The sequence below is a fragment of the Pseudorasbora parva genome, chromosome 17 (assembly GCF_024679245.1).
Source record: "Pseudorasbora parva isolate DD20220531a chromosome 17, ASM2467924v1, whole genome shotgun sequence".
NCBI classification, from domain to species: Eukaryota; Metazoa; Chordata; class Actinopteri; order Cypriniformes; family Gobionidae; genus Pseudorasbora; species Pseudorasbora parva.
The window spans coordinates 9,711,671-9,730,484 of NC_090188.1; the positions used below are offsets into that span (position 1 = coordinate 9,711,671).

The window sequence follows — 18,814 nt, forward strand, 5'->3', positions numbered from 1 at the left end:
GTTTCCATCTCCTGTCGGTGAACAACAATTGCAATGATATGTCTCAGCAGGGCATCGTTGAGTAAAGCACACTGCACGGCCAATTAATTGAAAACCTTGTCTTCATGTGCCAAAACCGGTCAAACCATACATGGTGAAATTACACTTCAATTGAACAGGGTGTGCCACAGTTGTTATGGTATGACGAAGTTTCCCCCTTTTTTCCATATGAACACCTTCAGTTCCCTGAGGGATGCGACGCTCTCCAATGAGCACAGGGATCTGTCTGTTTCCTCACTTCCTCTGTCTCGCTCAGGGCTCGGCTTGAAACTCCTGCGCTGTTGGGCAGCCATCTTGGATCTCGCTTTGAACTAGAGGCGACAGACGCGGCTGTTCTGATGGAATGGAACCGTCAACGAGCGTGACTTCGCCGCGACCCAGACGCCTGTGATCACCCATTTTACCCCGCTGCTGCCGTTACCAGTGAATGTACCGGACAGTCCATTTGGAGGATCGTTTGATGAGCAAATTTTCTTTGGGGGAGATCGCAGCGGAGGCCCCGTGAAGTGCAATTTTCTCTATTCTTACTTGAACCGGACATCCGAAATATGAAGCAGACAGTGACGCCAGGCCTGAAAGTATTATGTTTTTACTAGTGGACAAGTTAGCCGGTCTCGTTCGCTTTTCAAGGACCTATTAGATGGCGTGTACGCGGTAATAAAACGCAGTAACGTCCGCGAGCGTCCGGAATATTTCTCCCAAACTTTTAACAACTTTGTTACCAGCTTTAGAAGCAAATCAATGATATTGACCAATCGTGTAATCGGTCAGATATATTCACCCATTCGTTGCACCGCACAACCGGCTGCTTAAATTGCAATTCCGGGAAAGCAGCTTTCCATCAGACACAATGTCAACAACAAGAGCCCCCCTGCCCACCGTCAACGAACGGAAGGCTGAAAACGTAAGTAGCCTATTTATGTTGTAGTATCTGGTTAATAGTCATTAATAACTGCCGTGAACTGACTCAATCCTTTGTTTATTGTTCACTTATTGGTGTATTATTTGGTATTGTCGCGTCGCAATGTATGGCTGGCTGTGTCTCGATATCTAACGTTAGTAAACTGGCTAACTGGACGGCGATTTTGGTCAAAATGACGCTGCCGTCTAAAATCATTCAGCCTCAGAATTAAGGATAGTGTCGCATCCCATACCGTGTTTTATGTGCTTTAAGTGGATTAGCAGTACCGTGCCAGTCTTTGGACAGATGGGGCACCAGGCTGAAGTGACGCATGGGGTCCAGGGCATCGGTAATTTGGCTGCTTTTCTGCTTAATGAGTGCAACATATGCTTGATTAGTTAACGTCCTGCACACTAGTGAGTGATAGTGCGTGGGTTTGCGTGTTTAATGCGCCAATAAGATGCAGATATTGCGCATTGGCGTCAGTCTTTCCTATAGGTTACTGCTCATACGTCAGCAGTGAGGGAAGGTGACATGAGCACACGCACTTCTGCAGGTCCCCCTTAAAGGTTCCTGTGAAAAATGAGCATAAAGTTGTTCTATCTCTCTGTCTGTCTGGCCATATGTCTGTCTGTTAACCATTCAGTCTCTCTAACATTCTATCAATCATTTTACCCTTCAGCCTGCCATTCAGTTTGTGCTGTATGTTGTCTGTCCTCATCCATACATCTATCTCTATCTATTGTTCTGTCTATATCAATCTATTGTTTTAACGTTCTGTCTATTTATCTAAATTATTCTGTCTGTCTATCGTTCTAGCTTTCTAAATATGTATGAATTGAGAATATTGTGTGTTCATTGTTGTTCATATTAAGTTAAAGGATTCTGTAAATGAGTCTGTGCTCAGTATGTGAGTGAATGTCATTCTTTTATGGATTATTTATTGACATTTATCAATATTTATAATGTCTTATCAGAATGTATTTTAATTCACTACTGTCACTTTTGATGGGAGAAAAAAAAGGAAATTAAGTCAAATGAGGTTTCAATCACCCGTCCACTCAGCCCCACCCGCCCCAAAATCTCCAATAAACACACACACACACACACACACACACACACACACACACACACACACACAGGGTCTCAAAAAGACTCCAGCAGTGATGCAGCTCGTCAGTATCTGTGTGTGTTGCTGGATAGGCGAGTATTGATGAGTTCTCCTCATAGAAAAGACAGGGCTGTTTGTTTCAATGTCATTTAGCTTGCAAAAATGAGAGGATCGCAATCTAATATGAGGCATCGTGCAAGCTTAAGCGTAAGTGACCTTTACTCAAGATCATTCATTGCATTTTATTGCAGGGGGTCGAATCATTTCTGTGGTCATGTTACGTAACATTTGTTATCAAGCATTAGAGTTTTGGTGGATTTATAATCTATTAGACAGAGCTTTGTGGATAACTGTCAAGTCGGGTGTCAGGGACAATATGCAGGATTTAGTGGGAACATTGTGTAGAGCAGTGTCAGCATACCCTTACATACAGAGCTGTTACCACATGAGACTCACTGACTTACTAAACATCATTCTGTGCACTCATGACCTCTGAATGGAACTATTCACTAAGTCTCACGGTAATTTGTAGCCTGGTGTATGTCGGTCACAAAGGTCCTGTCACAAGGTTACACGATACCTTGAGAAATGTTGGAGTAATGGAATTGACTTGTATTGTGCTTTTGTTTTCTTTTATGATCTTTTTTTAGTTTCAGACTTGGTTTGAGTTAACTGTTGTAAAAAATTGTTGATGTCTTTGAGAGAGAATTATTAAATGTAAATGCACATGACTCATGATGATATAACTTTATTTTGTGACTGGCGTTCATTCGGGGTGATGATGGATGCGACTGTGCTAATGGAGCTTTCTGACTGCATGGGTGGAGTCAATATTAGTGATTTCTGCCCTGACTGGGAACTTTGTGTTTGTTGCCTAATACCTGGGGGGTATTCCAGAAAGCAGGGTTATCTTACCATCAAACATACCCTGAACTTTCTGTTGATTACCCAAAACCTTGCTTACTCGAGGTATGCTGGTTCCAAAAGCGCTACTGGAGGTTAATGTGTCTATCCTAGACTACTATATGTTCAAGGTGAATGCACAAGACATTTTCAAATGACAAATTGACAAGACAACTCACCATGGAAATTGACCCTAAGTAACTACTACTTTCTTCTGCACTGTAAAAAATAATATGATCAATAAGTTATGACAACATATTGTCATTTTTACATTGCTCATCAAAAAACAAAATATCAATTTGTAACTTTTTTTTGTTTAATGTAATTTAAGTTGAATTGACTTAAACATCCAAGTTAAAACCCCTTTAAAAATGTTTAATGGCTATTTGCATATTTGGTCATATGACCATCTATATGGTGGGTGTGCAATATTTGTTCAATCTTTTAATTTAATCTGTAATCACTGTGAAATAAGAACATTATTGTTTGTTTGCTGCTAATTATATAATAAAAAGACAGACTGGTTAAACAGTCTGTGCTTGCAAAGATAACATGGCTGTATATGTTTATTTTTTATGTTTAGTCATTTTGCTTGCACATTGCAATCAGGTAAGGTATATCATATATGTTCTTTTTTTACTATTATTATTATTATTATAGAATACAAAATGTCTTGTTGCAAAAAAAATTCAAAGATGTGCAAGATGAGAATTTATATATAAAATAAGCATTGCCTTGTTTTAATAGTGCTTTATATGTCCATTACATTATATATTATAATTAAATGATATATATATATTTATATATATATATATATATATATATATATATATATATATATATATATATATATATATATATATATATATATATATATATACATATATAAATACATATATACATATATGCATGCATGATTCCAAAAAAGTTGGGACACTGTACAAATTGTGAATAAAAAAGAATGCAATAATTTACAACGCTCATAAATTTTATTCACATTAGAATATAGATAACATTTACAAATGTTAAAAGTGAGACATTTTGAAATGTCATGCCAAATACTGGCTTATTTTGGTTTTCATGAGAACTACACATTCCAAAAAAGTTGGGACAGGTAGCAATAAGTGGCCGGAAAAGTTAAATGTACATATAAGGAACAGCTGGTGGACCAATTTGCAACTTTTTAGGTCAATTGGCAACATGATTGGGTATAAATAGAGCCTCGAGTAGCAGTCTCTCAGAAGTCAAGATGGGCAGAGGATCACTAATTCCCCCAATGCTGCGGTGAAAAATAGTGGAGCAATATCAGAAAGGAGCTTCTCAGAGAAAACTACAAATTCTTTGCAATTTATCATCATTTACAGTGCATAATATCATCCAAAGATTCAGAGAATCTGGAACAATCACTTTGCGTAAGGGTCAAGGCCGGTAAACCATACTGGATGCCCATGATCTTCGGGACCTTAGATGGCACTGCATCACATACAGGAATGCTACTGTAATGGAAATTACAACATGGGCTCAGGAATACGATGATGTATATCCTAAATATGATCCAGTAGCGCAGCCATTTTCTTTGGGCCAAGGCTCATTTAAAATGGACTGTGGAAAACTGTTCAAAACTAATCAAAATTTGAAGTTTTTTTTGGAAAACTGGGACACCATGTCATCCGGACTAAAGAGGACAAGGACAACTCAAGTTGTTATCAGCGCTCAGTTCAGAAGCCTGCCTCTCTGACGGTATGGCGTTGCATGAGTGCGTGTGGCATGGGCAGCTTACACATCTGAAAAGCCATCATCAATTATGAAAGGCATATCCAAGTTCTAGAACAAAATATGCTCCCATCCAGATGTCGTCTCTTTCATGGAAGACCTTGCATTTTCCAACATGACAATGCCAGACCACAAACTGCATCAATGACAACATCATGGCTACGTAGAAGAAGGATGCGGGTACTGAAATGGCCAGCCTGCAGTCCAGATCTTTCACCCATAGAAAACATTTGGCGCATCATAAAGAAGAAGATGCGACAAAGAAGACCTAAGACAGTTGAGCAACTAGAAGCCTGTATTAAACAAGAATGGGTCAATATTCCTATTCCTAGACTTGAGTAAGACTTGAGATGTTTGCAGACTGTTATAAAAAAAGAGATGATGCCACATGGTGGTAAACATAGCCTTGTCCCAGCTTTTTTGTTGTCTTCTGAATAAAATATTTAAATTTGAAACTTCCACATCACCTCATTTTGCTTTTATTCACTATTTGTACAGTGCCCCAACTTGTTTTTGAATTGGGTTTGTATAAAATATTGTGTGCAATCTGTCACGCCCACTGGAGCTTAATCAATAGGGCACACATGCACTGAACACCTCTGAAGTAAACTTACCCGGGAACAGTTAGTTTCAGAGAGTTGCTTTGTTTTTTAAATCCGAAAGTTGAGGATATCCACTTACCCTTAAACATTAACATACCCTGGTATGTCTCACAACCTGCTTTCTGGGAATTTGGGAGGGATTAAGTTGTTGTTTTTGTTGTTATTATTATTATTTGTAATTTACGTGTTTTTAATTCTAACAGCATACAACGAATGGCCATGGCCGAGGGGAGGTGACCTCTCGGTCGGTGAGGTCAAGTGGTCGAAACCGGAATTCTGGCTCAGGATTGGATGATGTGCACCCTCTTGTTGGGAATTATCGGCTGCTTAAAACCATTGGAAAGGGCAACTTCGCCAAGGTCAAACTGGCTCGCCATATCCTCACAGGAAGCGAGGTGAGGAGTCAGAAGTCATGAGTGTGTTTCCTGACTCACAGTGGGGCTCTATGGGAGTTTTCCAGAGATGGACACATTAGCTTTTCTGCTCCCATATTTTCCTTTTTTTCTTTCTTTTTTTTTTGATTTACAACACTTAGTAAAACTCAGTTGAACAGAAAAATGTAATATATGATATAAAACTATGACTTAGCCATGTTGTTAATTATAAAAAAGAAATTTCACACTCTTATATTTGCATGTTTGATGATGGAATATTTTGTATATACACTGCTGTTATAAGTTTGGGGTCAGTAAGATTTTATTATTTTAATTTTAAATGAATACTTTTAATAATCAAGAACGCATTACAATTTTCAAAGTTTCAAATAGCTGCCGTTATTTTTTTGTATTTCTATTAGTCAAAGAATACTGAACAAAATGCATCACTGTTGTCATAAAAAATATTAAGCAGCACAACTTTGATAATAAGAAATGTTACCATATTAGCATATTACAGTCATTTTTGAAGGATCATGTGACACTGAAGACTGGAGTAATGATGCTGAAAATTCAGCTTTTCATCATAGGGATAAATTACATTTTTAAATATATATTTTTAATTGTAACATTTCACAATATAAATGATTGTAATGTATTTAAATAAATGCAGCTTTGGTGCAACATAAGAGAATTTTAGAAACATTAAAAACTTCTACTGACTCCAATCTTTTTAATGGTGTTTTATATGATTGAATAATAGTTTAGGTTCAATTTTTTTCTTATTCAAACATTTTTATTTTACTTATAGTTTTCAAACACTTTTCCTTCTCAGGTTGCAATAAAAATGATTGATAAGACCCAACTGAATCCAACAAGCCTTCAAAAGGTGAGGTTCACATTTGACATTAAAATGTGCATGTGTTTGATGTATTTAATGATTCATGAGCTGTGTCATGATTCAGGTTTTTTTTCTTCCTCAATGCTGCTAGTGTTGTGTAATTTACCTTCAGGAAGTTCACGTTCCCTGTTTGTTCTTGACAGTGGCACATTGTTTTTGTCTGTGTGTATCAGCTACCTGGTTAGTTTTGTGGTTGGTAGTGGCGCAGTTTCATACTGATTCATAGGTAATGTTGGCTTTCAAATCAAATTTGAAACTGAATTTAAATTGCAGGGCTGATCTTCTATCCAGAGCATTTATCAGAGGCTTGTGTTGTGTTGTGGAAATGGAACATCCTTTCAGCTGGTGTTCTCAGTCACCCATCATTATGAGGAGTCTATTCAAACAGAAGCTCCTTCAGCTGTAACCTTCACACTCTTAGCACAAATACTGAAGTACACCAGCTGTGCTGCAAACTCTGTCCACCTACTGCAGGCAGCGCCGCCACTCTCGACTAAAACACTCTTTCACACCTGTGCATTTGCAACCTTATGTTTGGAAAGGTTTATTTCTAAATATGTTCAAAACTGTGGGGGAATGTGCAGTGGGCAAATGCTGTAATTTGGTAATGCTATTAATATAGCATTGGCAACTTGTGTTTTATGTTAAAGGGATAGTTCATCCAAAAAAGACAATTGTTATCATTTACTCACCCTCATGTCATTCCAAGACACAAATGTAAAACACTTAAGACACTTTGGAACACAAATGAAGATCTTTTTGATGAAATCTGAGAGTCCCTCCTTAATATACAGCTATGCAATGACACGTTGACGCTTCAAAAAGTTCAAAGAGATCATAATACTGATCCAAATGATTAGTTTTGGATTTGGTTTAGTCAATTTTCTGAAGAGACTCGATCAGATAGATAAATAGATTGGATTTAGCCTTTAATATTTAAACACTGATTAGCAAAAATAAACAGATGCTCAACTGAACCTGCTAAATACATGAGAATTAACCTCGTTGGTTCTTGTAGAAGCTCAAACGGGATGTGTAACACAAGAATGAACCTCATTGGTTCTTGTGGAAGCTCAAATGTGCTCCATAATGAACCTCATTGTTTCTTGCAGAAGCTCAAATGTGCTGCGTAACATGAGAATAAACCTCATTGGTTCTTGAGGAAGGTCAAATGTGCTCCATAACTTGAGAATGAACCTCATTGGCTCTTGCAGAAGCTCAAATATGCTGCATGACACAAGAATGAACCTTGATGGTTGTCGCACATCAAGTGAACATGCATGAGCTTTCATTTAGCTGATGATTGTTTAAATGTGAATAAAAGCCTACATTTAATCTGTACATCATATAAAGTGGATTAAACTGCTCCATTCATATGGATAGGTTTTAAGTTCTCTCTATGAAATCCTTAACTTTTTTGAAATGTCAGTGATAGTTGCGTCGCTGTTAATGAAGGAACAGAAAGCTCTCAGATTTCATAAAAAATATGAACGAAAGTCTTATGGGTTTGGAACTACATGAGGGTGAGTAAAAGATGACTAATTTTTGGGTGAACTATCTCTTTAAGAACTGTCTTTCATGACATTTTGTTCTCTTAACGGAAAGTCCACCCTTAAATTAAGTCTGTCATCACTCGTTACTCATGTCGTTCCAAACATGACTTCAATTTATCTTCAGAAAACGAATGAAGATGGTTTTAATATTCCCTCATCATTTTTCTCCATCCCATGGAGGTTAAAAAGACATTTAAAAACGAATCATCGTAGGCCTGTCACGATCTTTATGTACTTTACAGTGTTTTTATGTGTGTGTGTGTGTGTGTGTGTGTGTGAGTGATTGAAACGTTGTTGAATTACCACAATAAGATGAAAAATCTATAATCGTTACTTTAGATTTTTCACATGATCTAAACTTTGATCAATGCACACGTGTACATAGAGCACATCAAATATGCTCAAACATACCTGATTGGCAAAACCCCACTGGTTGTGAGTAAACAATGCTCAATTTTTATTTTTGGGTGAACTATCTCTGTAATATCTGTATTCTTCCATTTATTTGGCCCAGACACAATCTTAAAATTATATAGAATCATTCAGTATTGCTCAATCTATAGTGCCACAGTTTAAGTATGTTGACCAAAAATTGGTCGCCAACAAAAACGTATAAATAAATACAATTTTAAAGGACAACTCCGGTGAGAAATGAACCTAGGTGTAATTAACAGATGGTTACAATACAGACTAGATCGTTCTCTGCGATGCGTTTTCATGGAAATCGAATGTAAAAAAATGTATCTCTAAAAAAGACAGAGTAGTGAAATTAAATCGCTAGTTAATATCACTAACAAGGCTAAAAATAGCCTCACACTAACACAGTAGCATGATGAGGGTCCCTACATGCAAACCGAAGCATTGAGAACTTTGTAAGTGTACAAACAGTTTAATAAGAAGATACTTTATAAAGACAGTGCATTATGCGTTCACGGACAGGCGCCATCTTGGAAAACAGTCTCGACTCGTCGAGCCACGAGCGCTGTTCTAAGTGTTGAACTGTGACTTGGAATCTCATATGGTCCGTTGTTTCTGGAAGAAAACACTGAACGCAACAGAGAAAATATATAAATAAAAATAAAAATGTCACATTACATTTTACAAACTTAATTTCTGTTGACCAGCTCACTTAGAACAGCGCTCGTGGATCGATTCGTCGAGACTGTTTTCCAAGATGGCGCCTCTCCGTGAACGCGTAAGGCACTATGCTTATAAAGTATCTTCTTATTAAACTGTTTGTACTCTTACAAAATTCTCAATGCTTCGGTTTGCATGTAGGGATTACATTATGCTACCGTGTTAGTGTGAGGCTATTTTGAGCCTTGTTAGTGGTATTAACTAGTGATTTAATTTTACTACCTTGTGTCTACCCTGTGCCCCATAGAGAAGCGTTATAAGCTAATCTGTTTTTAGAGATAAAACTCTTTACATTCGATTTTCATGAAAATGCATCCCAGAGAACGATCTACTCGGTAACCATCTGTTAATTACCCCTAGGTTCATTTCTCACCGGAGTTGTCCTTTAATTGCCTTAGTGAACAACCGTACAGCACAGCCATTGTCGTGTGACTCAGAAACTGATTGTTTTTTTTGTTTTTTTTAACAAACCAGAAGGACTCATGAATAAGTCTTAAGTGATGTTTGAATCGGTCTATTGACTCACTGAATAGTTTGTAGCTCCACTCACAAAAAGTCACTTCCAAACTAAGCAGCTTTCTTTTCGTCAGTGCAGCGAATTGTGTGGATTCCTGAAAATGACTGGATTTCATCCACAACAGTTTGCAGAGCAATGGTGACTGTGGCTAAATGATGCTCCTTTAGTAGGAACTCTGGGATTATTTAAATGGAGTTACCCAGTGCAATGGCACAGAAATGAAATAAAATCAACATGATATCTAGTCATTCATCGCTTGGTTTTAGGCTGATTAGAACAAGAAAAATCTGATTTACATGAACTTTTATTGCTTGTCGCTTTATGCCGTTGCGCCTGGTTAGGAAAGTGTTATGGTGGTGAACAGTTTGCAGTTCTCAATCAGTCTTCACAACAGCCAAGATGGAGGGAGGAGGAAGAGGATATGAGGGGGATGGACAGATGGACATTTTGGTGGGCTGACAGTGAAGTGACAGACTGGAGGGACCTCAAAATGGTATGAGATGGAAGATGAAGCCTTCAAAACAGGCACAGATACAAACAGCCTGATGACAGTCTGAATGAGAGGAAGAGACGTACATACAGTATGAGTGAAAAATGTAAAATGAAAGCCTGGAGAGAGATGTGGGCATGTGATGATCAGAAGAATTCAAATGATAATGCTAATCAGTGCTTGCTCAGAGATACACAAGCAGAGGCCACGTCTCTAATTTTAGCTGGAAGCCGCTCGCCGCAGCCACCATTAGTTTTTCCACAGCGCCATTGATTGGGATTCAGAGTATATCCTCTCTCTGTGGCCTGCTGGTCCTCAGCCAACACACGACTGACTCACGCACCGCAATAATGAGACCCATCCAACCAAGCTGTCGCTTCTGGTATTTTTTATACTTTTGCTTTAATTGTCAGCATCACTTTCATTTTATCTTCCTCCTTAACCCTCTATTGTTTTTTTCATATGGAATTTTAGGTAAAATGCACTACTGTGCACTTAATGACTTACCCTAATGTCGTTCGACACCCGTAAGCCCTCCGTTCATCTTCGGAACACAAATGAAGATATTTTTGTTGAAATCCGATGGCTCAGACTGACCTTCATTGACGCCAATGTCATTCCTCTCTCAAGAACCATAAAGGCACTAAAGACGTCGGTACAAAGCTCATCTCACTACAGTGATTCTACAATCATTTTATGGAGCCACGAGAATAAAATTATTGTACAGCGACTGTAGTGAGATGAGCTTTGTAACGACGTCTTTAGTGCCTTTATGGGTCTTGAGAGAGGAAATGACATTGGCGTCATTGAAGGTCTGTCTGAGCCATCGGATTTCAACAAAAATATCTTCATTTGTGTTCTGAAGATGAACGGAGGTCTTACGGGTGTCGAACGACATTAGGGTAAGTAATTAATGAGAGAATTTTCATTTTTGGGTTTAATTCATCCTTTCTAAACAAAAGTAATTTCTTAAAAAAAAAAAAAAAACTTGAACAGTAGTGCATTTGACCTAAAATTCCAAATGAAAAAAACGATAGAGAGTTAAGGAGGAAGATAAAAATGAAAGTGATGCTGACAATTAGAGCATTTCATCTAAGAATTTCATTTTTTGGGTGAACTAACCCTTTAAATTGATAAAAATTTTCCTTTTATAATGTTACAAACTATTTCTATTTCAAATAAATGCTGTTGTCTTTGTAACATTCTATTCATCATAGAATCCTAAAAAAATGCTTCTTGGGGTCCACCAAAATTTGCGCATAACTGTGCAACATTTAAAAAGGATAATTCACCCAAAAATGACATTTCTGTCATTATTTACTCACCCTCAAATTGTTCCATACCTGTATGAGTTTCTTTCTTCTGTTGAACACAAAAGAGATTTTAAAGAATGCTGGTGATCAGACGGTATGAAAGCTTATTTCCACCACAAAATAAAAACATTTAAAAGGTAATCGCGACAATTTATCTCACAATTGTGTTTAAAATCTTGCAATTCAGAATTGCGTGATTGTCTCAAACAAGCTTCCATAGTTGATGGTAGCCATTGACTTCCACAGTATTTCATTTTTTCTAACTATGAAAGTCGTTAGTAACTGTGTGTTCACATCCTTAACTAACATGAACTAACAATGACCAAAACATTTGTTACAGTTTTTATTAATCTTTATTAATATTAGTTAATAAAATACATTGTTTATGTTAGTTCACAGTGCATTAACTAATGTTAACAAATACAATGTTTGATTTTAAAAATGTATTATTAAATGTTAAAATGAACTTTGACTGAACTTGAAGAACTTGAAGTTTTAATATATAAATGCTGTAGAAGTATTGTTCATTATTAGTACGTGTTAACTCACGAAACCTTATTGTAAAGTGTTACTACGTTTTTCATGCAATATGTATTTTTATTTCAATTGGCAAATCATTTTTAATAGATTTAGTTGACAGCACTTTTCTGAATCTTGCATGCGTCCCTTATTTCTGTTGTAGTCTGTTTATAGGTCTTCATTTCTTTTGCCGTGGAAGCAGTGGTGCGTGCAGGGATGTTTTTAGGATCTCCAGCCAGCTTGTGTTACACGTGTCCTCAGGATTGTGCATGCGTGTTGTGAGTTGGAGGTTGTGTAATTGCCCGTGGGCGTCTGAGCTCCACACTAGGTCTGGTTCCTCGACTGAAGTGAGATGTTCTGCTGTGGACTGGTGTTTTTTAGTCATCACAGAGGCGTTAAAATGGTGCACCAAAGGGAGGGAGAGTGTGAGAGCCGAGAAAATCTTAAGAAAAAGAGAGACAATCATGTGGAACATATAAATCTGAGATTAAATGTGAAATTCTAGGTTAATTTTTTTCAATTAAACCTGGAATAAATGATTTAAACCATGATGTGAAGCCAAACTTATGACATAAAATGAAATGTGTAACTGTTAAGATATTGTCCTTTTTTATTTCCATTTTCATAATTCTTTTATCTGAAATTTAAGATAACATATCATAAACAACTGGCCTAAACAATGTGTTTTGGTCAAGGAGCTGATTGATTCAGACTTTTTGACAATCCCGCTGTCTAATGACAAACTACAGGGAAAGAACAGGATTGCATCATTTGAGTCATGTTATAAATCAATAGGAACACAGCCTTTCCACAGACCTCTGTTTCACCCAACTGTTAGGCTAATAGTATTCTCTATTATTGATTTGCAACCTTAAAGTTTTATTACACTTTATCTGTCCACAAGACTTTTCTTAAATCCATTTTTTTCTCCTGCACTGAGCCAAAAATCTTTACTTCAGTAGCATGTACATACACCAAACTTTACATATTTATTCCTGTGTTTATTCTGATAAGAGTGGGGTTGTTCAGATATAATTCACTTAATTTTTAAAACATTTTTATTTAATTTTTTATGTTTAACTAGTTACCTTAAAAAATGTAACTACAATATGATTCTCTTTATTAACCATCTGTTTAAAATGTTCTATTCCAAGTGCACACATCTAAAGTGATCAACATGGTGTACATGTAAAACAAATGACTTTTTATTATATCTTTGCAGAAAATATGCATGAAATATGAAGGCAAATATTTTACAAACGTATCTGAAACATCTTATATACTCAGAAATAATATAATAAATATATATTTCTTAGCCAAAAAGTAATAGCAATAAATAGGCTATTACTAACAGTAAATGCTTTGTATAAACCGAAAATAACATCACCTTTCAGCCTGTCACCAACATTCACATATATGTATGTATATATATATATATATATATATATATATATATATATATATATATATATATATATAATATATATGTGTATATGTATGTAAATATAAATATCAAACATGCTGTAGTAGATTTTTACAGGTTTTTCCATTGAGCTATTTTTCCTGTTGTTTTTATGTTTGGCGAATGTGTTTGTACACGACTAAACCATGATACGGCATTCTTAAAACGCGGCGCTCAAGTTAGAAGAAACTTCAGCTGGCGTCTAATATCTTTGCTTGTTTTGCCCATTCCACTGCCCTTGTCTAATTTTTTCAACGTAATATCACATTCTGTGCGATATCGTGGTTGGATCCTTTTCTTTTGTAATTTGCCAACAGGCAAATAATAATTGCTAACATTTTTATTTTAAACCGTGATTTCTCGGTTTGAAAATAATAAAATCGCGGCAAAACATTAAATTCAAAAGAATCTGAAAAACCGCCAGCCCTACTATATATAGTAGGGAAGTATGTGATGGATGGAGTGTGTACAGCTCACTCAGGGCAGGATCTAAGCTAACAGGACAGATTTCATTACTAGTCACAGGTGGGGTTTGTTATATTGTGACGACACAATGTATAGGTATCGTGAACGGCTTATTTTGAGACCTGATTTAAAAGGTTAGTTCACCCAAAAATTAAAAAAAATTATTTCACTAATTCCTCACCCTCGTGTCGTTGGACACCCGTAACACCTTTGTTCATCTTCAGAACACAAATGAAGATATTTTTGTTGAAAGCTGACGGCTGAGAAAGGCTTCAGAAAGGCCTCCATTGGCATTCAGTACATTCCCACACAAGACCCATAAAGGCACTAAAAACATCAAGACCAAGTCCATCTCACTACAGTGGCTGTACAATAATTTCACCAAGCAACGAAAATAGTTATTGTGCGCAAAAAAATCAAAATAACGACTTTATCCACCAAGTTATTGACGTGAACTCAACGCATGCGCGAGAATATGACGCAGATCCGCTGTTTGGATACATGACCCAGAAGAGGAGGAGCGGCCGCTATCGCATGAGTTCATGTCCCAGACCTACACGGAAGACAATAACTTGGCGGATAAAGTCATTATTTAGATTTTTTTTTTTTGCACACAAAAATGATTCTTGTTGCTTCTTAAGATTATTGTACAGCCACTGTAGTGAGATGGACTTTTTAACAACGTCTTTAGTGCCTTTATGGGTCTTGTGAGTGGGAATGTCCTGAATGCCAATGGAGGCCTTTCTGAAGCCTTTCTCAGCCATTAGCTTTCAACAAAAATATCTTCATTTGTGTTCTGAAGATGAACAAAGGTCTTACGGGTGTCCAACGGCATGAGGGTGAGGAATTAATTAAATAATTTTAATTTTTTGATGAACTAACCCTTTATGGGGAGTTGGTGGATTTTTACCATTATTGGTCAAATTTAGCATTTAAGATTTTTCACTTTAATATACTCAACTAATATTCACTCTATTCTCCAGTTTTTTTTGCCTTAAAAGAATTCCCAGCCAATCCCGTGTCTGAGGGAGGAAATCCCTCGCCGACTTTGTATCTAAATGTACATGTTCTTGTACGAGTTCTGCAGTGGCCTCAATGTTTCAAAGCGATTAGGAGCGGTATAACTCACAGAATGCAGTGTGGTGAGAATTGGATCGGGTTTATGCTGTACCAAAAGTGTTTCCCTGTGGTCCAAAAATCGCACCCTCTCCGAAGCTACAGCTACACTTGTGAGAGCAGGCCGTGGAAAGCAGTACGTGCTAACAGCTCAGGAACACAGCCTGCCTACTATAGCGCTATTAAAGATGCATGACACTTCCATTCCATTGAGAGGGGAGGATTCAGCCTTTTTTAGGGATCAATAATGAATAGCACTTAACGCTAGTTTTCCACTGAAAGGGAAGCACTCTGTTCACTATGACAATGACACAGTACAGCTGTATTTAGCTTCCTGTTCCATGTTAATGCTGAAAGAAAGTCCAAACCTTTTGTGTAACAATACACTGTGACATGTTGACTACATTTAATTGTTCTTCTCTTCAACAGCTTTCCAGAGAAGTCACGATCATGAAGAATTTAAACCACCCAAATATTGGTGAGCATGTTTATTCGCACAGACATTTGAATTAGCACAGCAGCCCATAAGTAGCGGCTTCGATACTGTTCCTCTCATTTAGTTTAAGTGATTTTCCCGTATTTGTTGTTCGTTCCTGTTTGCAAACAGCGTAATTATTAGCAGAGCCAGACACATCGTCATGTCTTCCCACAGAGGGGCTTTATGTTTCACTAGCCTATATTTAGCCACACTGTCGGTGGTACAGCATGAGAGCGCTTCATGGTGTTTCACGACAGACAGACGTTAAACAAAATGGGATGAAGTGGAACCTGCTTTTAAATGTGCAGAGGAGTGTTTATAAATAAGAAATGACTTCCAAAGAGATAGGCAAATAATGCGAGGCGGTAAAACCTCGCTTGAAAAAATAATTGTGCGGTATTATGGAAAAGAGATGAGAACAGTTGGCAATATCACAGTAGTTTGATGTAATAACATGGTATTGAATTATTACCATATCCACATGCCGCCTTTACATCACAGTATTTTTATTACTATATTTTGAATTCTTTTATGTTTATAGTATATTATTAGTTTTCATTTTTAGTTGTAGTCATTTTTATGTAATTGTCATTATTTATATTTAGTAAAACCTATTTTAGTTCATTTTGTTGCCAAGGCAACATTTTCTAATTTTTGTTTTAAGTTTTTCCCCATCATTTCATATTTCATACTTATAAAGAAATAGATTTTATAGTTTTAGTTAACAATAACAATGTTTAGATGGTACTAAAATTTGGCACGGGACAAAAAAATGCCAATTTCATGGTACATATTATTTGGTAAATATTTTTGTTGTCTTTTATATAAAATGCATGCAAAATTTTATTCGGTTAATGTTTTCTTTTTCTATTTATAAAATAATAATAATGGTGTTTTATATTTGGTTAATGTTTTATTATGGTATGTTTTATTTGCTAAAAATGTTTTACTTTTTGTCTATATAAAATGAATGGGACATTTTATTCGGTTAATGTTTTCTTTTTTTTCTTTTATATTAAACTCATGGTATGTTTTATTTGGTGTAATTTAGTTTCTCAATTTATCTAAAATTCATGGTACATTTTACTTTTTATACTTTATATATAAAAAACAGAAGTTACTAAATATTTGTATTATTTTGCACACACACAAAAAAGGGTTCCTAAACACTCCCTTCTACTGTTTAATTACAGACAATCCCACTTATGTACTTCATATACACTCCAGGGATTATGTGTAAAAATTAACATATAGTGTTTGTGCATATCTATAAAAATATATGTATTACAGCCAAATGCACACAACATTTTAACTGTATTTTTTAAGGCTGATTCTCGTTTACACTAGTGCGAAATCATTTTGCCAAAGTTACGCCTGGTGTCCACACTACTCCGGAGACTTTTGGAAACACTGCAGACCCTGTTTTAGTTTAACTCTCCAGGGTTTCATTTCAGTTAAGACAGACCAAAACGGAGACTTTTGAAAATGAAGGTGATTCGCTCCCTGATTGGGTCTTCTGGATAATTGCGTATCATTCCCTGATTCATCATATGATCATTACGCTACCGGATGACGACAGTAGCAGAACAGCCTCGATGAGCATGTAATAAGTAAAATGGAGATGGAACTGCAAGCTTTCCTGACTTTGGTGTCGTTTTAGCAGCAATTGTGCAGTTAAACTCTGCATGCCTAAATGTGCAAGAGGCAAGCTATTATTAGAGCAATTGGTGACTGTTTACACTTGTGCATGAATGCTCATGTGATGTGCGTTTTTCTTTTGTGCTATTTTGTGAAACGCCAGTGCAGATGAGGATTTAAAACGTTGTTAAAGGGATATTTCACCGCTTTTTCATATTAAACTGTTAACAAAATTATTGCTAAAATTAACCAAACACCTACACGTTTTCCCTATTTAAATACAGTTACACGAATAGTTGAACGATCAAGTATGGTGACACAAAATAAAAAATGGGGCTTTTCTAAGCGTCTCCCCCTCCCTCTCTCATTTCTATCAATAGGGGGGAGGGGGAGATGTGAGGGAGGATGTTTCAGGCGGGACTTTTTACTGTGCCGAGTAGAAGTACTCTCAGAAGTGCTATTTTGTCATACATTATAGTTCTCCTTTTTAATCCGCTTAGAAATGCGCCACGTTTTTATTTTGTCACCATACTTGATCGTTCAACTATTCGTGTAACTGTATTTAAATAGGGGAACCGTAGAGGTGTTTAGTCGCTTCTAACTTGATCTCTGTTTGGAACCATAGTGAATGAACTGGGTTTAGTGGGCTAAGCTAAATGCTATCAGATCGTCACCGCGCGTCAGAGAGATTAAGTGCACGCACTGAGACGAGAGAGGTATGTATCAACTCGTTTTGGTTAAGGGAATAACATAGTTTAATATGAAAAACCAGTGAAGTATCCCTTTAAAATGAAAATGCACTAGTGTGGACAGCCTGAGTGTCAAGTGGTTTTTAAACCCATATCCAAGCAGCACCCCCTAATAAATGTCTGATCGGGATCAGATGAACCTGTTGTTCTTCTAAACACATCTTAAAGATATCAAGATTATTTTTCCTTTGCCTCCTTTTTGTGTGTGTTTTCATCAAATTCTCTCTTCTCTACAATTCCCTGTATCTTTCTTTATAGTCAAACTGTTTGAGGTGATAGAGACTGAGAAGACACTGTTTCTTGTGATGGAATATGCCAGCGGAGGTAAGTGTGTGTGTGTGTGAGAGAGTTTAATTTTGTGTTCTTGTCCACTCCTGGTCTTATCTCTGACCTCTCTGCTCTGTGTCGTGCAGGTGAGGTGTTTGACTACCTAGTGGCTCATGGGAGGATGAAAGAGAAAGAGGCCAGAGCTAAATTTAGACAGGTGCAGTTCTCTTTCTGTTTTCTTTCAACATGTGAGGCGCACACACTCTGATGGGTTTTCTACTGGGAGTAGGATATAATGAGCCTCATCAGCACACTAAGCACACACATATCATGACTGTTATTACATGAAGACACTGATATTCAGAAGGAACATAGTTAAAAGTAATATTACGCTCAACTGTGCTGTATTATATGCACTTAGAGTGTGTTTGTTGCTCTTTGTTGTGTTGCGTCACACTTTAACTGGGGATAGAGTGGTTAGTCATCATTGGCATGGCTGAGCATGG

The 18,814-nt window shown here is 36.8% G+C and overlaps 1 protein-coding gene across 8 annotated transcripts in view; it reads left to right on the forward strand.

Annotated features, from left to right (window-relative positions):
* mark3a (MAP/microtubule affinity-regulating kinase 3a) overlaps nucleotides 1-18,814 on the forward strand; it is a 39,812-nt gene continuing 20,998 nt past the window's right edge. For 2 of the 8 annotated variants that reach the window (XM_067421656.1, XM_067421658.1), the window contains exons 1-6: nucleotides 13-943; nucleotides 5,533-5,724; nucleotides 6,539-6,592; nucleotides 15,606-15,654; nucleotides 18,300-18,365; nucleotides 18,455-18,525. In XM_067421656.1, coding sequence (XP_067277757.1) covers nucleotides 890-943; nucleotides 5,533-5,724; nucleotides 6,539-6,592; nucleotides 15,606-15,654; nucleotides 18,300-18,365; nucleotides 18,455-18,525 — 486 coding nt within the window. In that variant the 5' untranslated portion in view covers nucleotides 13-889. Of the gene's footprint in view, nucleotides 944-2,102; nucleotides 2,259-5,532; nucleotides 5,725-6,538; nucleotides 6,593-15,605; nucleotides 15,655-18,299; nucleotides 18,366-18,454; nucleotides 18,526-18,814 lie in introns of those variants that run through there. The other 6 variants (XM_067421655.1, XM_067421657.1, XM_067421659.1 and 3 more) reach the window with 6 other exon arrangements.